Source organism: Salvia splendens, chromosome 15 (assembly GCF_004379255.2).
Source record: "Salvia splendens isolate huo1 chromosome 15, SspV2, whole genome shotgun sequence".
In the NCBI taxonomy this organism is placed as follows: Eukaryota; Viridiplantae; Streptophyta; class Magnoliopsida; order Lamiales; family Lamiaceae; genus Salvia; species Salvia splendens.
In genome coordinates this window covers 7,033,269-7,058,135 of record NC_056046.1, presented here as the reverse complement: position 1 = coordinate 7,058,135, position 24,867 = coordinate 7,033,269, and the positions used below count along the sequence as shown (strand labels likewise).

Sequence of the window (24,867 nt, the reverse complement as noted above, 5' to 3'; positions counted from 1 at the left end):
TTAAAGAAAGAAAGCACACAAGATATATTCCTTTATTCCATAAAGTAAAAAGTAAAAACTTGATTTTGATCAATAGTAGTGATTACTTATTAAGTAATTATTGATTTACGAATTATAAAAAAGCTGGCATGTATTGGAATGGCCAACTATTAGACCATCAACAGTGGGGTGCCCTAAGGCGCGCCACGTCAGCATTTTTATCCTCCTCCTTCTCCACCTGTAGTGGAGCACCCTATGACGCGTCACATCATCATTTTGTTGTTTTGTTTAATTAATTTAACTGTTTTTAAATAACACGTAACGAGAAAAAAAAACGACTAAATAACAAGCGGCGAAGTTTTAATAAAAAAAAATTACACCATTCAACTAAAAAAAGAAAAAAACTAAGTCGGGCCAATTCCCAACTTCCTACGCAACTCATCGAGTAATGCACGGAGATACTCGGCTTGTTCGGGGTCGGTGCACTTCTTGAGGGCCTTGTGCGTCTGCAACATCGTCCTTGCCATCGACGCTGTAGCTAACGACGCAAACGCGGTGGCCGTCTGCGTTGGGAGCTCATCCGGGTCTGGAACAGGGGCGGCAGCCTTTCCCTTGGCCTTCGCAGCCTTGATGCCGGGAGGACGCCGGGAGGACACCGGTGTGCCGGAACTCCCTTCATCCACGTACGTCCGGTTGAGGTCAACCGGGTTAGTGCCGCTGCCGCTGCTCGTGTAGTCACCAGCTTCGGTGACCTTCGTTCTCTTCGGCGCACCAGTGTGCAGAATTCTACCTTGGAACTTCTGCTTCTCCCTCAAGAGCGCCCAGATGGCCTCGTGCTTGAACTCGCCGAACATCGACCGGTACGACAACATCGCTTTAGAGCGCACGTCGTGCACGCTCTCGCCGCTCCCCTGTGACCGCGCGCACTTCTCGAACTCCGCCGAGTACAAGTTCACTTGCTTCTTGATTTGATCCCAGTGCTTGAGGAGTTGCTCACTCTTGCGCTTGTACGCGGTCGGCGGCTTGACCGAATTGTAGAGGTCCGCGATGCGCTCCCAGTACGCGGTGTGTCTCTGGTTGTTGGCGAATATTGGATCTTCCGATATATCTACCCAACACCGGGCCAAAGTGAGAGTTTCGTCGTCGGTGTAGTTCGTACGGCCGGGGGCGTACTCATCGCAGTCACCGGGAGGCGGCAACTTCTGCGCCCGCTGCCGGTTCCGCTTCGCCTTCCCCTTGGCGGCACCGGTCGCTGAGGGGGCGGGATCGGCCGATGCGGTTGGGCGGTGCGGCAACGACTCTATATCAGACAACCCATACGATTCCGTACTGAAATCGGGATCGTAATGGGTGTTGTCGCCGAACGAACGATAATCGCCGGGTTCTGTACCCGGCCAATGCGCCTCTCCGCTAAACGTAGGGCTATTGGGGCTTGAATTCATTTCGTAGTAATTATGTAAATGTAAGTTTCGAAGATGAAATCGTGTGAAATGAAATGTTACAAATGAACGCTATTTATAAAAAAACGAAACCGCGTGCCATCGTCCGCGGCCTTCACAATGGGGCGGACGATGTCGCGGACGATGGCCATCGTCCGCGACGTCCGCAATGGAGCGGACGATGGCCATCGTCCGCGGTTTAAGTCGCGCCCGAAGCATAGGCCGCGACTATCGTCCGCGGCCTATGCCACACACCCACAGTGGGGGCGGACGATGAATGGCGCGGACGATGCGCGCCATCGGGCTTGCCATCGTCCGCCCATTGCGGATGGGCTTACTCTTTATAATTGTGTTTGTGCTATCCAGTCTGTCTCTATGGTTTCCCAACCGACTACTTTACTTATGTATATTAATGTACATATTCTCCTTAATTAATCTCAAAATTTTGAAATTAAGTACAATCACATGCAACCACTTACCATTCATATATGTATTCTCACTAACCACTTCGTTTGTTAATGTTGAATTATTTATTATTTAAGTCCAATTTCATAGGAGTTTTCCACAAGTGAAGTATAAATATATGCACTGCACCTTGTTAGTTGTGGATTTGTTAATTAGGACTAATATTTTGAGTTGACGAGAATATAATCAGTATTATTAATTAATCCATGATTAAATTATAGAGGAATAGACAAGATGCCTAACACAAATTGGTTTTTGGAGAGTTTGTTGTCCAGTCTGTTCCTTGGATCTTTCATCCTATCACTAATACAGATTTAATTATTTTAAATTGCATTTTCATTGCTCGCCAATACCAATCATAAAAAAAAATCATCATTGCCTTTCAACTTTCTTATATATTTTTCATAATTTTTTTTGTGTTAGTTCTTTATAAAATCGAAAAATGCACAAACATATAGGTTGTTCAATAACTTGCAAGCATTGTTTTAGTCTAAAGTAGTTTTCAAGTTAAATTTTACATTGAATGATTATTATATTATGATCACATACTACTTATCACGAGCACGATAAAATAATCCCAATTATTATATATTGATATTAGTGAAAATATGAAACCCTAATGATAGAATAGTATGAACTTCCAAAAATGTATTTAATCAAGCAAGATTGTTATTTTATGAATTTAATCGTCCCACGCCACTACCAGAAGGTAAACTGTCACAGTCAAACTTCAAAAGTGATAATTATTAAATACTACTAAAACAAAGAAGAATGGTAGTCAATTTATAATTAACCTTCAAGTTTTGATCTTTTTATTTTACAATTTCTGGTGTATTGTGATTGGTTGATGCTTGTGTTTTACTTCTTCATGTGTAAAGGGGCATTATTTATCACCTAACTATAATGAGTGGATGCGTTGTTATTATCTCACAATTCCATGTGCTTTGCTTCTTTTTCTCTCTCTCTGCACCCTTTAACTTCAATTCAACTTCTTTCTTGTTTTTTTTCTCTCTCTTTCTCTGCCATATTCTGTACGTTGTCATTCAGTTCTGATCATTAAATTCTAGTATTCAGTGTCATACCCAAAAATATCAATGCGTCTCACTCCCTAACTTGATCTAAAGCCTCCTACTCTAGAAATAGCATTTCCAGTAAGGGAAGTCTGTTTTTCAAGAACTGAGCTTTCTTGGAAAAGATTGCATCTTTGTGTATGGTTTTAGATGGTAGCAAATGGGTTCGAGTTATAACTTCGACTTATCCAAAAAAACACACATCTTTCATCTCAAGGTGTGGGTGTTAGTGAGCATCTTTGTGGGCATCTTTGTAGTGGTTGTTATGTTGCTTCTATGGCGTTGTAGCAAATCTAAGAAGAAGAATTCAGTTGGGTTGATCCCAAATGTGTCTAGAGAGATCAAGGAGATAAGGATAGAGCAGAAGAAGTCAGCTGGGATGGAAGAAGTGGAGTACTTCAATGTGCAGGAGGAGAAGGAGAAAGACTGTGATAAGCTTTTGGTGCATTTCAAGAATGAGGATTCCTTCAATTCTTCATCAAATGATCCCAATGCTGTCTCTGTGAGTTCCCCTCTAGCTGGCCTCCCTGAGCTGTCTCACCTGGGCTGGGGTCACTGGTTTACTCTGAGGGATTTGGAGATGGCAACAAACAAGTTTTCAAAGGAGAATGTTATTGGAGAGGGTGGGTATGGAATTGTGTATAGTGGCCAGCTCATCAATGGTACTGTTGTTGCTGTCAAAAGACTTCTCAACAATTTGTAAGTTGTCAAAGTTTTCATTTTGTCTTCTTATTTACCAACTTGTATATTGATGTAAATCACACATGCAGAGGGCAGGCAGAGAAGGAATTTAGGGTGGAAGTTGAAGCTATTGGCCATGTAAGGCATAAAAACTTGGTCAGACTCTTGGGCTATTGCATTGAAGGCACCCACAGGTAGTAATAGTAATACATATTCATATATTCACAGTTTAGTAATGTGGAGTGATGCGAAGCATATTTCCTATACTTTTCCCCCGTAGACTAAACATTTCTATGTTAATTGTAACTCACCAAAGTGTGTTTTGAGTGTAGTTTTGGGTGTTGGAAGCTGGAAATGCGTCAGAATAGCAGGCAGAAGAAACACCCGGCCGGGTGAAATGTTTGATGCATGAGGAGTCCAGAAAGTTCGCCCGGTCGGGCGTTATGACATCACAAAAACGCCCGGTCGGGCGTTTCCCATGATACCTCCAGTAGCACTTCGCCCGGTCGGGCGTTTATACCCTTTGATTTTCGCCCGGTCGGGCATTTCGTGTCTCAACTGCTGAATAGCAGTTTTTCGGCAGTTTTGTCAAGGAAAAAAAGGAAAAAGGAGAAAAAAGGTGACAGGTGGGGACAGAGGGATTGATTAAAGAATTGAAGAGGTAGTGACAGTTGAAAGGTCAACGAAAGGGGCTGAAGGGACGTTTTTGGACGGGAGTTTGCGGGAAAAGAGAAAAGAAGAAAAGAGGGGAAGAGGAGGATCCCACGTCCAATCTTCATCATCTCGGAGACGGATTACCACCGGCTATAGGAGAACACCATTGATCTTACGGTTTTTCTTCTTTAGCATGTGTGGCTAATTTTTCTCTATTGCTCCTAACACTAGTAGGATGAATTGATTGTAGAGATTCTATATTTAATCATTTGCTTTGGTTTTCATCTATGGTTCAAATTTTATTTATGCTATGTTTTGATGCATCAAATGTAGTATTTTATTTGCCTCTTTCTAATGTCTCTTTAACTTGGAAATTGGATGAAAACATAGATGAAAGGCTTGTGAATTTTACCTTGTACAGAGATAGATGCATAAGTGAATGTTGATGTAAATAAGTCTTCGAAGTTGAATTAATACTTACTACGCATCCGTAGGAGTTTAGTTTGATGAGAAGAAGATTATGTGTTAAGTGTTCAGCTAACCATAATTGTTGTCGGCTTGAGAAGTTAGTCTAGTATTTACCGCGCTTCCGCAGGAATATTAGTCTAATGAGTATGTACTTCTGGCTATGTGTTCAGCTAGCATTAGTACTATAATTCTTTAAGTATGTTCAGTACTTTTAGAGTGTAAAAATGATACATCGTTCTCAATAGCTTATGAACTTGAATATAGAATCAATACAATTGTGATTCATCCGAATGTTGTTAGGAGCAATGTTCTTCATCTCTCGAGTTTTCCCATTTTCATTCTTTAGCTTTAAAATTGTTTATTAATATCATCAAACCTTATTAAATAATCATACGCCTCCCTGTGGTTCGACACTCTTTTACTACAACTGCCTCTGTACTCTTGCAGATAGGTTGTAATATTTGAGCTATTTAATTAAACTTGTGTGTTTTTAATCCATTAATATAAAAGCTCGAAAATTACACATCAAGTTTTGGCGCCGTTGCCGGGGAGGCAACTGGTTATTTAATTTAGGATTCTCTTTGTTTTTATTTTTGTATAGTTTTCTAACATTTTATTTTCTTGTTTCAGAGTTGTAGCTAGAAGACTAAGTCGAGCCAACGACTTTAAACAAAGGCGCTAGTTGGGAGGCAACCCAATGAGTTTTTAGTTTTCTTTTTATTTTCTCTTAATAAATCGAGGGTTTTGTTCGCTCAATTCTTTCCTTCGATGTATTTTTATGAATTGAGTATTTTGTTTTCTTTTTGTTGTTTTAATTTTTCTTTTTGTAGGAGCAACGTGGAGATAGGATCCACATTCGAACTTATGAGGAAGCACACCTACAAAGGAAAATACACCCACCCACCCACCCGAATGCAACTTTGGATATCACGCCAAGTTTGGGGGAGTCTTCTTTCCCTTTACTTTTTATGGTTGTGAATGATTTGGGATGCATGTTTATTGGGTGTATTATTTGCTAAAGTGTTGTGAATCATGTAATTGACGGGTGCATGCTAGATCTTCGGCTTTCTGGTTGGGAAATCGTGCTTGATCTTCTTGATCTTTGAAGCCTAGGATGAATGGAATTTGTGCATGATTTATTTGAAAGAGCATGTTGTGATTACATCCGATTTCTTGAGTTGAGGAGAGCATGAAAGTCATATGTCTTGTGGAAATTACCTTGGATTGATTTGCTTTATCGAGTTGCGTGCTTGTATTCATTTGTGTCAATGATATGGGAGGATAAGGCACTAGGATGAACTCCATGACCAAATGATCACATGCCTAGTCCTACACATGATCCCCTAGAAGCCACTTTGAGCTTAATTTCCTATCATTTGTGTAAACATTTATCCAATCACTTAGCTCCTTAAATAAGCCTCATTTTAGCCTCATTCTTAGACCTTGCTACTATTTGGGTGCTAAATACTAGTTTGAGCTTGGTGGTTGAGTGTTGAGTGTTGGGTGGTGTATTGCAAAAGTGTAGACATTTTTAGACTTGATGTAATGCATAGGTGAAAAGAATGAAGTTCTTAGAAAAAAAAAAGAAGAAGAAAAAGACGACCTCCAAATTTGCAAAAGTCGAGGTCTTATCAAAATAAGAAAAAAAAAAAGAAAAGAGAAAAAAAAAGAAGAAAAAGTTTGTGAAATAAATAGAGCTTCTATTTTTTACGATGTTTTCTTGTCTAGATTTGATCTCAAGTTTGGGGGAGTGAGAATTTGGTTGTAATTTTTTGTTGTTTGATCTTTGGAAGGAAGTTGTAGAAGGGAAGAATTTGGCACTCAAATGTGTAGCCTTTGAGCTCACTATCCATACTTATCCTACCTCGTCCCTAGCCCCATTACAACCTTGAAATAAGACCTTGGACCTAATCGTTGATGTTTGTGGATATGTGTAAATAGCTTGGTAGAGTTAAAGAAGTTCGGTTTGAAATCTGCGAGTCTATGTGATTAGTAGTGCTTGATGAGTCAATGATGACGGTTTGAGTTGTTTGATCGTATGCTCGGACTTACTTTGAAGTGCATCTTGACTTGAAGTTCTAGGGGGATGAGTGATTGTTCTTGAGAGTGGGAAATCTCGATTGGAAATGTCGGGGGTTTAGATCTTGTCACTCACGTCCCTACATGATTCTTGTTGATGAAAATCTCTTTGCGGGTTAGACTTGGTTGAGTTTTTGTGCTTAAAATGTATCTTGCTCGGGGCGAGCAAGAGCTTAAGTTTGGGGGTATTTGATGCGAAGCATATTTCCTATACTTTTCCCCCGTAGACTAAACATTTCTATGTTAATTGTAACTCACCAAAGTGTGTTTTGAGTGTAGTTTTGGGTGTTGGAAGCTGGAAATGCGTCAGAATAGCAGGCAGAAGAAACACCCGGCCGGGTGAAATGTTTGATGCATGAGGAGTCCAGAAAGTTCGCCCGGTCGGGCGTTATGACATCACAAAAACGCCCGGTCGGGCGTTTCCCATGATACCTCCAGTAGCACTTCGCCCGGTCGGGCGTTTATACCCTTTGATTTTCGCCCGGTCGGGCATTTCGTGTCTCAACTGCTGAATAGCAGTTTTTCGGCAGTTTTGTCAAGGAAAAAAAGGAAAAAGGAGAAAAAAGGTGACAGGTGGGGACAGAGGGATTGATTAAAGAATTGAAGAGGTAGTGACAGTTGAAAGGTCAACGAAAGGGGCTGAAGGGACGTTTTTGGACGGGAGTTTGCGGGAAAAGAGAAAAGAAGAAAAGAGGGGAAGAGGAGGATCCCACGTCCAATCTTCATCATCTCGGAGACGGATTACCACCGGCTATAGGAGAACACCATTGATCTTACGGTTTTTCTTCTTTAGCATGTGTGGCTAATTTTTCTCTATTGCTCCTAACACTAGTAGGATGAATTGATTGTAGAGATTATATATTTAATCATTTGCTTTGGTTTTCATCTATGGTTCAAATTTTATTTATGCTATGTTTTGATGCATCAAATGTAGTATTTTATTTGCCTCTTTCTAATGTCTCTTTAACTTGGAAATTGGATGAAAACATAGATGAAAGGCTTGTGAATTTTACCTTGTACAGAGATAGATGCATAAGTGAATGTTGATGTAAATAAGTCTTCGAAGTTGAATTAATACTTACTACGCATCCGTAGGAGTTTAGTTTGATGAGAAGAAGATTATGTGTTAAGTGTTCAGCTAACCATAATTGTTGTCGGCTTGAGAAGTTAGTCTAGTATTTACCGCGCTTCCGCAGGAATATTAGTCTAATGAGTATGTACTTCTGGCTATGTGTTCAGCTAGCATTAGTACTATAATTCTTTAAGTATGTTCAGTACTTTTAGAGTGTAAAAATGATACATCGTTCTCAATAGCTTATGAACTTGAATATAGAATCAATACAATTGTGATTCATCCGAATGTTGTTAGGAGCAATGTTCTTCATCTCTCGAGTTTTCCCATTTTCATTCTTTAGCTTTAAAATTGTTTATTAATATCATCAAACCTTATTAAATAATCATACGCCTCCCTGTGGTTCGACACTCTTTTACTACAACTGCCTCTGTACTCTTGCAGATAGGTTGTAATATTTGAGCTATTTAATTAAACTTGTGTGTTTTTAATCCATTAATATAAAAGCTCGAAAATTACACATCATGGAGTAAAGATGGTTAGATTTGAATTTTTGAGTATGATGATGGATGGATCAGATTGTTGGTATATGAGTATGTGAACAATGGGAATCTTGAGCAATGGCTTCATGGGGCTATGGCCCACCATGGGCACCTTACATGGGAGGGAAGAATGAAGATTCTTCTTGGCACAGCTAAGGGGTGAGTATTGAGTAATTAATTAAGAAGGCTTTTCTTGTTTGGTTTAAGTTGTCAATTACTAATACTATTATTGGGTGCAGTCTTGCATATCTGCATGATGCAATAGAGCCCAAAGTTGTTCATAGAGATATCAAAGCCAGCAACATACTGATTGATGAGGATTTCAATGCTAAAATATCTGATTTTGGACTGGCCAAGTTGCTTGGTGCTGGAAAGACTCATATTGTAACCAGAGTTATGGGTACCTTTGGGTCAGTTTTTCACTCTTTTTAAGCATGAAACTGAAATAGTATATTTACATATATACTGATGTTTCAATGCTTTGGCAGATATGTTGCACCAGAATATGCAAGCAGTGGCTTCCTAAATGAGAAGAGTGATGTGTATAGCTTCGGTGTTTTGCTATTGGAGTCCATAACTGGGAGAGATCCCGTGGATGACAGCCGGCCTGTGCACGAGAAAAACCTGGTCGACTGGCTCAAGATGATGGTGGCAGCCAAGCGGGCGGACCAGGTGCTGGACCCCAATCTGGAGACAAGGCCGTCTACGTCTGCCCTGAAAAGAGCTCTCTTGACAACGTTAAGGTGTGTGGATCCGAATGCGCAACAAAGGCCGACAATGAGCCAGGTGGTCCGAATGCTCGAGTCAGATGAATATCCAATACTAAGAGAGGTATGTGTCTTACTCTTGTGAGATTCATTTCATTTTTTTGGGATGCTTATGTGTCTCTATGGTGTCTGCGTGCCACAGGGTCGTACGAGGAAAAAGGACAAGCGTTGAAGATGGAGTGATTCTTTCTAGGAACTAAGTAGCACATAGCATAAGGATACATCTCTTAGCCTCAAATGTGAATGATCTGTTTGTTTCTTTGATTGCTGCAATGTATAGTTTATACACAATTCTTGCTCTAATAATCACCATTAAACAATTCATATTCACTTTCGTGTTAACACTGTCATCCCCTCTCTTTTTTTATTGTTAAATAAACATGAATTTTAAAGGTCGTGTCGCATTAGGCTCCAACCCGAGACCTTTGGCCTTAGGCATGCATTAACCACTATGATCCTTTTCACCCCTATTAGTGGTAGTGCTTACTCAAATATATAAAACATAAGACTGTCCTAAGTTTTTAACAAATTGTTGAATTATAGTCTAAATTCCAATAATCACAAAAACACAAGACAAGTATAATGCTCAGAGAGGAGTGTTAATGTTAATAAGAGAAAGCACATTACATGAATAAAATTTGATCCATTCCCCACAAAAAAGATATAGAAAGTTGCAATCTGCCAACAAAAGAATGCTGACTATATCTACACAACTCAAAACATGGTATAAATGAGTGTCAAAGATAACAACATTTCACAAGTGGCTGTTCCTGTTGGTAGCATTCAGCAAAGGCTGGAGAGCTTTCACTACGATGCTCATGTTGGGGCGGAAATCTGCTTCGTATTGCACACACAAGGCAGCAACTGCAGCCATCTGTTTTAAGCAAAAGTATTTGTGGTCACACGACTGCAGTTATAGTTTTAGATGGGATTCAACGAAAAACCTGGATACGCACCTTTGCAACAGCCTTAGGCGGGTAATCCCCTCCGAGTCTACCATCAACACACTGGTCTACCTTGTCTTCACTTAGCTTTGGCGTGGCCTGGATAGTGGATTACCCATTAATCATTTACATAATGTCCGTACGTGTGTGTGGAAATCATAAACTTTGAAAGAAAATTGAAGCCTTCACGTTGTGGATATAACGACATACCCATGTCACAAGACTCTGCTGTCCCCTCGGCAGTGTATGATCCACTGGTTTACGACCAGTTAAGAGTTCGAGGAGTACCACACCAAAACTGTAAACATCGCTCTTTGAACTTAGCTGGCCAGTCATTGCATACCTACCATACAAAATAAAATGAACTTTTTAGGGCTAAGGTAATGATTGAGTAATTCGTATTTCGAATGAAGGAAGATATATTGGCAAAGTTAATTGATTCGTTCAACTACTAGTTAACAAGTTCTATGGGCATACTCAGGTGCGTGATAGCCAAAAGTTCCAAGAACACGAGTGGAATGAAGACGGGCTGCTGTGTCGGGGGCTTGATTGGACAAGTCGAAATCTGCAATCTTAGCGACATCATCATCATAAAGTAAAACATTGCTCGACTTGATGTCACGATGAATAAAATGATGCTCTGCCTTCTCGTGCAAGTATTCCAATCCTTTTGCAGCCCCAACAGCAATTTTAACTCTTTGAACCCATGAGAGAACTGGCCCTCGCTGTGCGCCCTTGACACCTTTCTTTCCTGTATTAACAGACGAAAATAAGTTTCATACGTCGAGTAAAATAAACTAAAACAATTAGCATGCCATTATCCAGTACTATCCTAGCGAATGGAGGTCCAAAAACAGGGATACAATACAATGTTTAAGGTTCAACTGACCATGAAGAATATCGTGTAAGGATCCGTTCGTAGCATATTCATAGGCCAGAACTCGTAGACCACCATCTACATTATAACCAAGTAGTTGAACCACATTTTCATGCTTTACTCTTGACACCATAGAGACCTGCAAAACCATATTTTAGACAATGCATCGGACTGAAATATCTGAACGTTGATGAATATGGTGAAACCTGTGCTAAAAATTCTTTGTCAGGCTGCTTGCTAGAGTCCAACTTTTTAATAGCAGCCGCCTGTCCATTTTTCAGCACTCCGTGATACACCCTCCCGTACGATCCCTCGCCAATCAAAGACTTTGAACCAAAATTATCTGTAATATCCTTCAATTCATCAACTGGAATTGCAGGGACAGATATCGGCTGCATAGTAACAGTCTCTCTGTCCTTCGGCGTTGCTTCAGTGGCACGATGGCCTACAGGATTGCCTACAAGATTATCTCGAGTAAGTTTGATTATTGTAACCATAAATACATACTAACAACAAAGGTAACGCTCGGTTCGTAACATACAATATGTGATAAGCCACATAGGATTTGTCTATGATTAATTTAGTCATAAGGGTGAATGTGAGATGGTTAATCATCTGCTACAATCTAATATTTTCATTATGGAGACGGGTCAAGATACATTATCACGGGCCAGGCTTTTGAGGAAAACACAACCAAACAAGAGATATGATTAGTCATGCCCTTTAATCACAAGTACTCATGCCAAGTGAATAGCCTATAAAGATAAATTTTTTAAAGGAAACCATGATTTCACATTGAAAACTTCAACTTGTTATGTTAATTTGCAGACATAAGAATTACTTCCATTATTTCAAGTCTGAAACAGCAATGAAACTTTACAACAGAAAGGAAAACACCAAAGAATTTAAGTCAACTGTTACAACCTAAATTTAGATTCCATGAAAAAGATATCTTACAATGGGCAAAAAAAAAAAACTAAAAAGAAAAAGTTCAGTTTAATCTAATTTGATATTATAACCATCCATCAAATTGAGGTTAGATGAGGAATAGGAAAGTCACCTGCAGCGTGGGGTGTGGTGTATTGTCCATGACCAGCAATCTTGTGCATGTCATCATCCTCACAGCAAGAGAAGCACCCCATTATGGTTTATGCTAGATATCTGCAGTTGAAGAGTGTAAGAACTGTTACAATCAACATGGAAGAGAAGTTGGCTAGGTTCAACTAAAGCTCAAGAAATGTGAAATACTATTCCTTTCACAAGCAAAGCCCCAATCAAGCAACAACATGGTGATTTTTCAACAATATAAATGAGCCAAATTACAAGACAAGAAGTGCCTATTAATCACAACAACATATCATTACTAAATTGTAGCAATTGAAAGTCAATTTACAATTAAATGATGACAAGCCGGATAAGAGAGAATAATCCCAGGAAAAGAAAGAAGATGAAGATGAAGATGATGATGAAAAAGGTCGGACCTTTAGTTGAAGATGGGAGGAGAAGAATTCCGGGAAGAGGTGAGGTATAAATGAGTGCAAAGGGCGTGGGTTGTATATGGAAAATGTTGGAATCATTCTTTGTTAAGGAAAATGAAAGGTGCGCTGTCGCCGTGTTTGACCAAGTTGCAGCTGTACAACAATGATTATCAAACCAACCTCCTCTTCTCTATTAATTAATCAATTCTGACTTGGTTGGGATTAGGAATGTGAATGTGACACAGATTCAGACACTAACTGCGATGCAATAATATTCAAGGACTTGCCCATTTGGAATTGCAATAAGTTGACGGCGTATGCATCTCCGGCTACTACAAGAACAAGAGGATCGATGGAGTTCATGGACTCTACTTACTAATCTGGGGAGAATTTACTTTTACTTTTGAGGATTATCTACATAGGTAAAAACACTGTTTCCTATCTTGGCCAATAGTAGAATTTTTATTTTATTTTTTTTTTCTATATGTAAATAGTACTCCTAGTAAGTAGTAAGACTCATTTATATTGATTTTTTTAATTATAAGATTTGTACTCCAATAAGGTAAGACTCATCAGGTAATGTATTGTTTATTTTAAAGAAATTGAAGTTTTTGGACTATCCCAAGACCTTTGATGATAACTCATTTAGGCTGATATATTATTTGTTTTTTTTATCCCATTGAAAATGTGAAATCAAGTACGCCCAGTCCTTAAAAATTTATCATATATTTCTATTTTCGTCCGTCTCTAAATATTTGTCATATTTCACTTTTACCATTTTTAGTAATGGTCCCCTCATTCCACTAACTCATTCTCACCCACATTTTATTACTATAAAACTAATATATAAAAATAGATTCACGTATCACTAACTTTTTCAACCTATTTTTTATTACATTTCTTAAAACCCATGCCATGTCAAATGGTGACAAATTATAAGGGACGAAAGGAGTGAAGAAGATAAATAAGTCAAATTTTTTTTACCATGGTTTGTTGAATTTGATCTCACCATATGTTGAAGGGAGATTGTAGAAGTTGCCTCAAAGGCTAATGTATCCATCTCAATCATTTATGCCGCACTAGAATAAAATTTGAAGTAACGTATTACAAAGTTGGCAAGGACAAAAATAAAGCTCTGCAAATCAACACAGCTACTCCCACAACTGAAGGCGTTCCATTACTCTTTCCTCCTCTGTTTACATAAGAACCCCCTGCGATTCATATTCAACACTTACATTGTTGTATGCGTATCAGTTATATAGAGAAAAAAGCCCAAATACACAAACTTTCACCCATTTTTTAGGGATAATAGCCAATCAATCACACAATTTGATCAAATTTGGATGAGTTCTACGATAACATTAAATTATAAAATTTCAATTTTTTTCAATTGTCTCACCTTTATACAAAATGACTTTTTTATGATGCTCTAAGCGACAGTGTCATTAAAATAAGTAGTTTTTTTTCTAATTTGTAAAGCACCAAAAGGTAGAAAATTACCGCAGTCTGTTGTAGCATTAGTGGTGAAAGAGCAAATGCAAGTGAAGCCTTGAGTGTCAACATCAAAGCCACAAACTCCCCCAGATTTAGAGCAACGGTCGCACCCCAAATCAGGCAAGCTATACGACAGCTTGATCCCATACAGCCAGTCAAGGGGCCCCACCCCCTTTAGCGCATCCACATTGTACACACTCGTATAATGCGAGCAGTCCAATATGTTCATGCTCATGTACCTTCAATTCAAGAAAATAAATCACAAATGCAGAAAATAGCAAAAACTAAAAGAATCATAAACACTTATGTTCGTATCCCAAATAGGAAAATTGTAAGTAATATACTGCAAGTGAGGCGTTTCTTTCTGGCCGTTGTTTTGCGAAGATAATAATAAATATGGATAATAGTCCATTATCCATAATACTTCATATATACGTGTTGTCCAACCCCAATTAATTTAAGACCATTAACATACCTGAGGGTGTCGTAGGTGGTGAAGCAGCAAGGGGGCGAGGCGGTGGAGTTGGAAAGCATGTGGAAGAGCTTGAAGGAGGTGCAGGTGGCGTAGAGCTCATCGCAGGAGTGGGCGGAGAAGTTGGAGGAGCAGAGGTAGCGGTAGCGGTTGAGGAGGGGGGAGTCGAGGGAGCAGTTGAGGAGGAGGAATAGCGTGTCGGGGGAGGGGGGGATGGTGGCGGACTGGATGTCGGTGATGAGGAAGTCGCGGTGGGGCTGCAGGATGGAGCACGTCGACATGGATGGGTCGTAGAGCACCACCGTTTTCTTGCCGTAGTCGATGCTCTGCACCTTGTAGGACCCGGAGGGGGTCAGGAAAAAGAGCCCGGCCGCGGTGGAGCAGTTCAGCATGCGGCGGAAGGGGGCGGCGCCGCAGCCGTCGTCGATGCCGAAGGGGTAGCGGATGGGGATGTTGTTGCAGAAGGTTCGGCAGAGGGAGGCTGCGGCTGCGGAGGAGGAGAAGTGTGTGAGTATGATGATCAAGGCTGTTGATGCTGGAATCAACATCTTTGTGGATTCAATGTGATTGATTGAGTTTGAGGAATGGAGGAATTTGTTTGAATTTTTGACGTGGCGTTGCTTTTGAGACCGTGGATTGCTCCCTGCTTTTTTGACTATTGCACTGCATAATAATGTTGTTTCACATTTCACTAGTTTTATCTCAATATTTGTAACAGCATGATCTGGTTTATTTCTAGAATTTTTTTTAATTAGTCAATTCACATTTGACACAACCCCATAATATGTTGATTTCAATATAGTTGTAACTTATTTACTCTTTTTATCCACGTGAGTATAAAGAGTACCGGTAATTATTATTCCGTCCATTCTTGAAAATTTGTCACTTATTTCCATTTTCGGTCGTCTCTAAAAATTTGTTACTTTTCATTTTTATCATTTTTGGTAGTGGACTCCACATTCCACTAACTCAATCCTACTAACATTTTATTATAAAACTAATATATAAAAGTAGGATTCACATGCCACTAGCTTTTTCAACTTAATTTCGATTACATTTCTTAAAACTCGTGTCGAGTCAAATGTTGACAAATTATTAGGGATGGAAGAAGTATTAGCTGTACCTTAAGATGAGATTTCTTAGGTTTATTTTTAAGGGACAGAAGAAACGTTGTACTCCCTCCGTCCCACTAAAGATGACTCACTTTTCTTTTTGGTTTGTCCAACTAAGATAGACTCATTTCTAAAAATGGAAACTTCTTTATCTTTATTTTATTCTCTCCACTTAACATACAAAATAGTAAACTGTATAAAAATTCGTGCCGCCCAAGTAAGAGGTCATCTTCCTTGGTAATTAAAGTCCCCCACTGTTCCTATGGGTTTTTGTATGAAATCAATTCTTCCGAGACACCTAAGATTTGAAGCCACATCGAGAAGCACACCCAGAAATGAAGTTAATTTTCCTCTGTTACCCCTCTCATTTTTTTATTATCCCCGTTCTCTCTCTTGTTTGTCCACAAAAAAGAGCGTTTTTCTTCACAGGCGATAGATAGGGCGTCGTCTTCAACAAAATTATCTCCACATGATTTTTGTGAAAATGTAAAAATTCAAGGCTGGGTCATTGTAGTAACCGACCAATTCCGGTAGTTTTTTAATGAACGGCGTTGATTAGCGACCAAGGCGACAGATTTTGCCGTCGCCGCCCAAATCCGATATTTGACAAGATTAGGGGCATTTTAGTCTTTCAATAATTTACTTTGAATTACTCTTGCTTTTTTAATGGTAAATGCATACCAATTTCTGAAACTTCGAACGGTGGAAGAGAGATGACATTTGGTTGGCCCAACCACCTCAATTCTAATCTAGATTTATATGTGCGGAACCCACCTCTAAAACAATGAACACGCTCTTAATATAAGGAGCTATGTAATAGGGGATTGTTCGTCACAATTAATTAGTTAGTTAAATTAAGTGACACATAAAACTTTTGGGTAAATAACTAGTACTTCCTCCGTTCCATATTAGTAGAGTCATTTTGCCATTTTTATACATTCCATAGTAGTGGAGTCATTTCCCTTTTTAGTCAGAGTCAACACATTTCTTCTCACTTACTTTACTCTCTCTTACTTTATTCTATCTTCATCCCTTTCCTACTTAATTCTTCCTTTACTTAATTCACTTAATACAATTTTTCTTAATCTCCGTGCCGAAAAGAAATGCTTCTACTACTATAGAACAGATGGAGTATAATCAACCCCAAACTAATTGCACTATATTTTTTTAAAGAAAATTAATAATCACCCCATCTATAAACCGTGATATCTCGACCCATAGCATGAACTACCATGAACTATAATTTTTACTCCTAATTTGCATTTAACACAACAACAATGTCATACCAACTACGGTTGCTTTGCGTCTCGACAACGAACCCCCGCGGCGCCGTAGTCAGTGTCGGTGTTTGAAGCCACCCACCAGATCTGAAGGATGCCAAGAAGAGAGATTTTGGTTTTCAAATGCGTCTGACTAGAATGACTCAAAATTGTTGGTTTGGGGGGAAATGAAATTTTTGCGGGGCAAAATGGGCAATTTGCCCACAATTATGGGTGCACTGTAGCGCTACAGAATTGAATTAATGAGGGGGTTCAATAATTATATATGCCAAAAGTCAAAGAGAATAGTGCGGGTCGTCCGCATATCAAAGGCCATGCAGAATATACTACGGAACAACGAACGAAGAGAATTCCCATGATTTAGCCCCAATTATGGCCAATTAGGAAACAACGAACAGACCATAACTCTTCCGATTTACATGGAAGTACAGATCATGCAATTTGATAAATCTAATATCAATACATTGTGGAAATAAAAAATAAAATTGGTTGTGAAAGAAATGTTAGAATATTAATAAATAAATGTTTGTAATGGAAAATATCTAGATATTATGTAGAATTCTCTCGATATTAGTAGGTATTAAAATATCTAGATATTTTAGGAGAATTCTCTAGATCAGAGATATTATTTAAGAAATAACTAGATTTTTATAGAGAAAAATCTAGATATTTAGAATATTAAGTAGAGAATTCTAGAATGAATTAGGAATGCCTAGAAATTGAGAAGCTTGAGAGATAAAGAATTTCTTAGTTTCCCCACATCACCAACATCTCCTAAATCATTTCCCATACATTCCACCCATTCTCCTTTCAAATATTTCCTCTAAACTAAATTACTTCTCCAATATATATTCTATATATTTCAACAAAGTGGTACCAGAGCCATAAGTTCCTAACCGTAGTATGACTAACTTATCGTTATTCCAAGTCCCCATGCTCAATAAGAGCAGTTTCGATAATTGGAGTATCAAGATGAAAGCAAAAATGGCATTGGCTCCCAAAAGTTAGACGCAAATGAGATCCTTCAATACTTAAAAAATAAGACCAGGAGTTGAGACATGAATAACTTGTTCCTCAACTAAAGAGTTTATGCCCTTAAATCCTTAATGACAAACCTCTTCAGGCTTAATGATTTAACTTCAAACCACTCAAAGTCATTCGAAGTACCACATTCATTTAATATAAACTTTTCAATACAAGGACATAATGAAAAGCAGACCAGGTTCAACACCAATGTTATCTCTTGAAAAAGTAAACTTTCGTAAACTTAGCCTCACTAGTCGAGGTAAGCAAAAGCTTTGGTGCAACCGAATAACATTCATCATCGTAGATAAGTTTAGAGAGATTACAAAGTGTGTATACTTAGGACAGTGATCCTCCAATTAAGTATCCTTGGACAGAGAATTTAAAATGTTGTTCATTATGCTCTATAGCATAACGTACATACTCTTCAATAAATGTAACCCTACTGCCACCACAAACAGCGACACTAAATATTCTCAATAAAAGATCTGCTATAGACGCAAAGGTATGGCGAATGTGACCTTCACTATGCACATCGCCGTTTTGTAAAACAAAATCAAGCCAGGGTGATAGTTTCCACTTACCACTAAAGCATTTTGCTAGACAAGAAGCACGAACTACGTATTTGTAGTTCAATACACAAAAATACTTGTGATAATATCCATGTGCAGGCCAGACGATCAACATTATTGCTGGGCTACTGGGAGCACACTTTCTATACCAATAACTATATAAAACTCAAATAAAAGAAAACAATGTAAGATGACATGAAAATTCTCATATACAATATGGAATGTAGAACACCAACCGGAAGATAGCATTTGCATAGACGAAGTTCTCAAGGAAGCCATCATTGCCACCAAAAAGGAGTTGGCTAAGATCAGGTGACTGTTGTTTATTGTGGTAGATAACATAAAGCCTACAAGAAAAAATAAGGAAAATACATAAATTGTCAATCAGTTAAACTAGTTATCCGTAAAGGTGGGGAATTATACCGAAATACCGGACTTACCGTACCGAAAAAATACCGAAAATACCGTTTTTTCGGTATACCGTAGTTTTTGGTATGGTATGATACCGTACCGAAAGATTCATTATCGCTATCTGGTGAGAGCAAGAATGGAGTAGTTGAGCACCCTATCAACCCCAAGCACGGCGAAGGCAGAGTTGAGGAAGATGTCTGGGTGAGTGATGTGGGATCCGTCGACGGTGAAATTATCGATGAGGAGGATGGAGTTGGAGGGGAGGCGGGTGAGGTGGCGAAGCTGGGAGACAATGTGGTAGGCGAACTTGCAAACTTGCTAATAAATTATTATTTGCAAACTTGGTAGTAAATATTATTTCAAAAAGATGCAACTTGGTGGATACATTACTTAGCTAGATTTAGTCTAACTTTTCCGATTTACATGGAAGTACGGACATGCTTTGTTCCTGAAAGAAATTGATGGAATTAATTAACTACCAAGAAATATTGAAACAGAGTCCCTACAATCACTCCAAAAAAACTGCCTAAATTCTTTTTACTACCAAATAACCGTCTGCTATTATTAACAAAATAAGTAACAAAGAAAAAATATCAAATTTCCGATGAATAATTAGAATTTAATAGAAAATCCTATACATAGGAAAAAATAAATCTACAATAAATCGTGAACCGAGTGATAATAAACGGCGCATTCCTTTTCATTGCTGTTTTAAGATTTTATTTATGACAATTTAAACAAACACAAAAAACTAAATGCACAATCAAATTGCATTTGGGATGACTCAATAATCAAATAAATCAATGCTCATTGTTTATCAATCAATAAGGTTAGGATCAGGAGGACTTACACGCTAAGAAAAAAATTACAACATTTTTTTTCCTGAAGTAAAGAGCCTAATTAGCCTAGCAATTAACAAAAACAGCATTAATCAAGATTAGCCTAAACTAAAACAATTAGAAATGAAACGGTTAATCATAACCGCTTGCTTGCTAAAATCAATGATCCCTTTTCCAGCAAATGTCGATTGGATGTTTTTCCAACAGCTTCTGTAGAATCAAGCAATGCTCAGTGGAGTATAACTTCTCTTGAATCAACGGAGATTCTAGAAGATTCTGGAACACTTCTTCTTCACCTTCAGATGATGCTTCTTCTTCGTTGACCTTCTAGAAGAATGGATCATGTTAGTCTTAGGAACTAAACAAAAATGATTAGTTTGGTCGATTTAAAATAGTAGTACCTTGAGGAATTCGAGTAGTCCAGCTTTGGCCTGCAAGGTTATCAAATGCTGCAATTCTCTTTTGATCAACCGTTATTTTACCTCAGGCTATTTTTCTTTTCTTTTCTATTCACATTTGATTGTTTTAATTCTACGTATTGTTCGTGTGATAAAAGAAATGAATTGGTAAAAAAGGGGAAGTTTTATAAAAACCAATTAAATCAGTTTAAACCTTAAACCTATTTCATATCGTAAACTATAGAAAATAATTTTTTAAGAACTATCGATTTTGTATCATTGTACTGGTAGTATACTTATACGTGGGGCATAACCATCCAAATAACATAAACTATAATTGTTTGTCGTTGACATCATATTACACGAGACCAAAACCTACTTTCATGATTCTCTGACCTCGTCAATGAATAAATTGGATATGTTATATCACAACACAAAAATATGACTTTGTCAACGTACGTATTGCATCTTAAACTAAATATAGGTTAAAATAGAACTCATGGTCGCAGTTGGTTTGATTTGCTATGTTTCAGTGTGAGTGCATGTGTTATTCTAGTATTTAAACATGGGGCCAGATTCACTCTATATTCCTAATGAGGTAATAGCTTCTCTTCTTCTTCTACTTTGTTGTTGTGACTGAGTATTTGTGGATATACAGCTATATAGATTAATTTAGTGAGTGTGTAACAATAAAGGCAAGATGGTCGAGGGCGGCGCAGTTGCGGCTGCGGACAAGACCGAGTTCACAGAATGCTGGAGGACATCGTGGCAAACGCCTTATATCACGAGGCTAGCCTTGTCCGCCGGCATTGGCGGCCTCCTCTTCGGTTACGACACAGGTCGATCATTGTCATCAAACATTCACCTTCCCTTCTAGTGTTTTTGACATATAAAACAAAAATAACCATAACAATATCCCACGTCGGTATAAAAAAAACTGAAACCACTGTATAAGTCTGTCATACCTATTTGAAAATTGAACAAATGTAGGTGTTATTTCGGGTGCCCTTTTGTACATAAGGGAGGATTTCGAGGAAGTAGACAAGAAGACATGGCTGCAGGAGACCATAGTGAGCATGGCCGTCTTCGGCGCCATCTTCGGCGCGGCCTGCGGGGGCTGGATCAACGACAAATTCGGCCGCAGGATCTCAATAATGGTCGCGGATGTTTTCTTCCTCGTCGGCGCGATGGTGATGGCCATCGCGCCATCGCCGTGGGTGATCATCCTCGGCAGGATTCAAGTCGGACTCGGCGTGGGGATGGCTTCCATGACCGCCCCACTCTACATCTCCGAAGCCTCCCCTCACAGAATACGCGGCGCTCTCGTCAGCACCAACGGCTTCCTCATCACCGGCGGCCAGTTTCTCTCCTACCTTATCAACCTCGCATTCACCCACGCCCCTGGAAACTGGCGCTGGATGCTCGGCGTCGCGGCCCTCCCTGCCATCGTCCAGTTCGTGCTCATGTTGCAACTCCCTGAGTCCCCGAGGTGGCTCTATGTGCACGGGAAGGAAACCGAAGCTCGGGCCATTTTAGAAAAAATCTACCCTGCCAACGAGGTCGAGGAGGAGATGGAGGCTCTTCGCTCCTCTGTTGAGGAGGAGGAGGAGAACTCTCTAAAGGGTGGACTTGTTGACAAGCTGAAGAATGCATGGGGGAATATTGTGGTAAGAAGAGGTCTTTACGCTGGTATCACAGCTCAGGTGGCTCAGCAGTTCGTTGGTATCAACACTGTCATGTACTACAGTCCCACCATCATCCAGTTCGCCGGGTTTGCGTCAAACAAGACCGCCATGGCGCTTTCCCTCATCACCTCTGGCCTAAACATGGTCGGCTCGGTAATCAGCATGTGCTTTGTGGATAGATACGGCCGGAGGAGGCTGATGATCTTATCCATGATCGGCATCATCACCTGCTTGCTGGTAAGATAGAAATCCATAGGATAGGATAGAAGATGGTTTCACTTGGCATCACAAATATATATCAATTTCTAATATTGAGTCATAAACTGATATTCATGAATCAATGAACTCATATTGAGTATAGAAATTGATATGTTTTATGATGTCAATTGATATTAATGTATTTGCAAACTTATACTCCCTCCGTCCCACAATAATTGTCACTCTTATTGTGGGCACGAGTTTTAAGAAATGCAAAGAAAAGTTGGTTGGAAAAATTAGTGGAATGTGAAACCCACTTTTTATATTGGTTTTATAATAAAATGTGAGTAAAATGAGTTTGTGAAATGTAGTGTCTACTTACCATTTATGGTAAAAATGAATATGACAATTATTATGAAACGGGCTGAAATAGAAAAAAGTGAAAATTATTATGGGACGGATGGAGTATAATTCTATGTTCTTAACTTTAAGAAAAGTTCTCAAATGAACCAATACCAGGATATTGTGAGTAATTATTTTTTTTCATATTTTCCAACAGGTGCTGTCAGTGATCTTCTACGAGGCGGCGAACATGTCCCCTCCAGTGAGCTCCGCGGAGACCGCGGTCTTCGGGGGCAACACCTCCTGCCCTGCCTACATAGCAGCCCCCAACGCGGACTCCTGGAGCTGCACGCAGTGTCTTGGAAAAGACACTGCATGCGCCTTCTGCGGCTCGTCCATCAACAAGAATGAGGCGGGAGCGTGCCTGGTCCTCGACGACGCCGTGAGGAGCACGTGCCGCGAGTCGAAGCGCACGTGGTACTCGCAGGGGTGCCCCAGCAGGATAGGACACCTGGCTGTTCTGTTTCTTGCTATGTATATAATCGTGTACTCCCCCGGCATGGGGACGGCGCCGTGGATCGTGAACTCGGAGATATATCCGTTGAAGTACAGAGGGCTGTGCGGGGGGATCGCGGCTGTGTCGAACTGGACGTCGAATCTGATCGTGAGTGAGACGTTTTTGACGCTGACAGAGCATCTGGGGTCGTCGGGGACGTTCTTGTTGTTTGCGGGGTTCTCGGCGGTGGGGCTGGTGGCGATATTCATGCTGGTGCCGGAGACGAAGGGGATGCAGTTTGAGGAGGTGGAGAGGATGCTGAAGAAGGGCTTCTCTCCTTTTGAGAAGTATAGGGATCAGCCATCTAAGGATAAGGAAGTAGTAAGTGCATGATTAATTGCGATATTATATATAGGATGGGATGGGATGAGATGGGATGACCACTGACTCCATGTTATTCTATTTCAGTTAATTGTAATAAATTATGATTGATTGGTTGCAACAATTTTGGTTGTAATAAAGGCTCTGGCTCTCATTTGACAAGGAAGGAAATTATTGAAAGTGAGAAGGTTTGTGATCAAGCTCACTCCTGGATAAAGAGGACAGCAAGATTGTCATTGGTGTGAAGGACAAGGTGTTTGTGGAGAATAAATTATGTAAAGAGATTCAACCAGCAGTGGCGCGGACGCAGGATTTTTATATTGGGGTCCAAACTACTTTCAACAATTGTTGCATATTTTTAGTGTCAACGACGGCAAATCCCGACATGAATAATATAGAGCCGATAGAAGTGTTGATAATGAGAAATAAATAATTTGAGAGTGAGCAATATAAAGTAAAGATACATACACTAATTGTGACTGTGTCGAAATAATTGATGAATAATTTTTTTAATAAAAACACAATTTTAAAATCAAATTTAGGGATTACTAATGATACATATAATTTTTATGGGCTAAATCATTTCTATTTTTTATTCTTAGATTATAAAGAATACATAGATAAGAAAATAACAAAAGTTATCTTATAAAATTGGTAATTTGAAACAAGGGGAGCACTACACTCCCTATACACTTATACTTCTAACATCCTACTGATATAAACCGTTAGATATATAGATGTGGGGTTGTGATTTCATCAACTGAGATTGCATTTTTTAGCATTTTCGTTGCATTAAAGGGTAAATTAGTCATATCATGTATTTAACCCACTCTCCTAATTTGATGTGCGATATTTGAGAGATCATTCAATTACACGATCCGTCTGCTCATTCAACTCCTTTCCAACCTTTCCACTCTCTTTCCAATTCATTCAACTTCTCATTCCGTGTCAATCTCCAAAAACCTCCAAAAACACATTCTCAATTCAAAACCCTAACCCAATCCCGCCGCTCACCACAGTTCCGATGACAACAAAGTCTGGCACTTTCATCAACATAGCTTAAACCGCTTCCATCAACCGACCACAAATTCGATAAATGTCTAAAAGACGATAAATTCCGAACACCACAGAGCCTGGCGTTAAAGAATCTTTGGGAATTGGTAATTTCCTGCTTGTCCCGGATCTTGTTTCGTGAAGTTTTGTTTGATGATTCAATCGCTTAATCTGTTTAATTTCTTTTTTTTGTGTATTTAGATGTTCTTCATTATGTCGGTTTGGTGTGGTGTTTCTGCTTAGTGTTGTATTTGTTTTGCTTATTGCGACTGATTTGTTGCTTAATTCTTTTTTTGTTTGCTTAATTTCGTGATAAATATGTTTTTTTGTTGGATGAATTAGTGTGTTGAATAGTTTTGCTTGAGCAATTCTAAATGTTGCTTTTTTAAAAAAATTGCTTACTTTGTCTTTAACTATGCATAAATGTGATTAATATATTTTTTTTGTTTGTTTAATTTCGTGATAAATGTGCTTAGTGTTGTGTGATATTTGTGTGTTGTAAAATTTTGCTTGTGATATGCGAAATCTTGCTTTTTTTTTGTACAAAATATTTCTTATTTGCGCTAAACTGTGCTTATTTTGGATACGAGGTTTTT

At 39.1% G+C, this 24,867-nt stretch overlaps 4 protein-coding genes across 6 annotated transcripts; 2 read left to right on the top strand and 2 right to left on the bottom strand.

Annotated features, from left to right (window-relative positions):
* The first annotated feature begins 2,799 nt into the window (after positions 1-2,799).
* On the top strand, positions 2,800-9,558 carry LOC121769205 (probable receptor-like protein kinase At2g42960). Its single transcript, XM_042165936.1, has 6 exons — positions 2,800-3,652; positions 3,724-3,828; positions 8,486-8,608; positions 8,689-8,859; positions 8,938-9,280; positions 9,359-9,558. The coding sequence occupies exons 1-6, from the start codon at positions 3,114-3,116 to the stop codon at positions 9,386-9,388; spliced, it is 1,311 nt and encodes a 436-aa protein (XP_042021870.1). The 5' UTR covers positions 2,800-3,113; the 3' UTR covers positions 9,389-9,558.
* Positions 9,559-9,815: 257 nt separating this feature from the next.
* LOC121769206 (pto-interacting protein 1-like) lies at positions 9,816-12,841 on the bottom strand. Of its 2 annotated transcripts, none has more exons than XM_042165937.1 (8): positions 12,519-12,841; positions 12,098-12,198; positions 11,244-11,494; positions 11,050-11,176; positions 10,638-10,911; positions 10,371-10,503; positions 10,173-10,259; positions 9,816-10,090 (listed from the first exon to the last, which is right to left on the bottom strand). In XM_042165937.1, exons 2-8 carry the CDS (start codon positions 12,177-12,179, stop codon positions 9,971-9,973), a joined length of 1,074 nt encoding a protein of 357 aa, XP_042021871.1. In that variant the 5' UTR covers positions 12,180-12,198; positions 12,519-12,841; the 3' UTR covers positions 9,816-9,970. The 2 variants fall into 2 exon arrangements, with proteins under 2 accessions (XP_042021871.1, XP_042021872.1); XM_042165938.1 differs by lacking the exon at positions 12,519-12,841 and adding an exon at positions 12,431-12,474.
* Positions 12,842-13,550: 709 nt separating this feature from the next.
* Positions 13,551-19,174, bottom strand: LOC121767518. 2 transcript variants are annotated; one of them, XM_042163800.1, is made up of 6 exons: positions 18,909-19,174; positions 18,705-18,815; positions 16,880-16,960; positions 14,485-15,144; positions 14,016-14,248; positions 13,551-13,726 (listed from the first exon to the last, which is right to left on the bottom strand). In XM_042163800.1, the coding sequence occupies exons 1-6, from the start codon at positions 18,989-18,991 to the stop codon at positions 13,620-13,622; spliced, it is 1,275 nt and encodes a 424-aa protein (XP_042019734.1). In that variant the 5' UTR covers positions 18,992-19,174; the 3' UTR covers positions 13,551-13,619. The 2 variants fall into 2 exon arrangements, with proteins under 2 accessions (XP_042019734.1, XP_042019735.1); XM_042163801.1 differs by lacking the exon at positions 16,880-16,960.
* Positions 19,175-20,816: 1,642 nt separating this feature from the next.
* Positions 20,817-23,230, top strand: LOC121766639 (inositol transporter 4-like). The gene is made up of 3 exons (XM_042162914.1): positions 20,817-20,955; positions 21,107-22,038; positions 22,559-23,230. Exons 1-3 carry the CDS (start codon positions 20,817-20,819, stop codon positions 23,228-23,230), a joined length of 1,743 nt encoding a protein of 580 aa, XP_042018848.1.
* The last annotated feature ends 1,637 nt before the right edge of the window (positions 23,231-24,867 follow it).

Coding starts and splice junctions, on each gene's coding strand:
- LOC121769205 (XM_042165936.1), top strand. CDS start 3,114: ATGGGTTCGAGTTATAACTTCGACTTATCCAAAAAAACACACATCTTT. Junction 3,829..8,485: donor TGCATTGAAGGCACCCACAG/GTAGTAATAGTA, acceptor TGGATGGATCAG/ATTGTTGGTATATGAGTATG. Junction 8,609..8,688: donor CTTCTTGGCACAGCTAAGGG/GTGAGTATTGAG, acceptor TATTGGGTGCAG/TCTTGCATATCTGCATGATG.
- LOC121769206 (XM_042165937.1), bottom strand. CDS start 12,179: ATGGGGTGCTTCTCTTGCTGTGAGGATGATGACATGCACAAGATTGCT. Junction 10,912..11,049: donor CTTACACGATATTCTTCATG/GTCAGTTGAACC, acceptor CTGTTAATACAG/GAAAGAAAGGTGTCAAGGGC. Junction 10,091..10,172: donor CGCCTAAGGCTGTTGCAAAG/GTGCGTATCCAG, acceptor TGCTTAAAACAG/ATGGCTGCAGTTGCTGCCTT.
- LOC121767518 (XM_042163800.1), bottom strand. CDS start 18,991: ATGAATCTTTCGGTACGGTATCATACCATACCAAAAACTACGGTATAC. Junction 16,961..18,704: donor TATGCAAATGCTATCTTCCG/GTTGGTGTTCTA, acceptor GGCATCCTTCAG/ATCTGGTGGGTGGCTTCAAA. Junction 15,145..16,879: donor ACGCAAAGCAACCGTAGTTG/GTATGACATTGT, acceptor ATTATTATGCAG/TGCAATAGTCAAAAAAGCAG.
- LOC121766639 (XM_042162914.1), top strand. CDS start 20,817: ATGGTCGAGGGCGGCGCAGTTGCGGCTGCGGACAAGACCGAGTTCACA. Junction 20,956..21,106: donor CCTCTTCGGTTACGACACAG/GTCGATCATTGT, acceptor GAACAAATGTAG/GTGTTATTTCGGGTGCCCTT. Junction 22,039..22,558: donor GCATCATCACCTGCTTGCTG/GTAAGATAGAAA, acceptor ATTTTCCAACAG/GTGCTGTCAGTGATCTTCTA.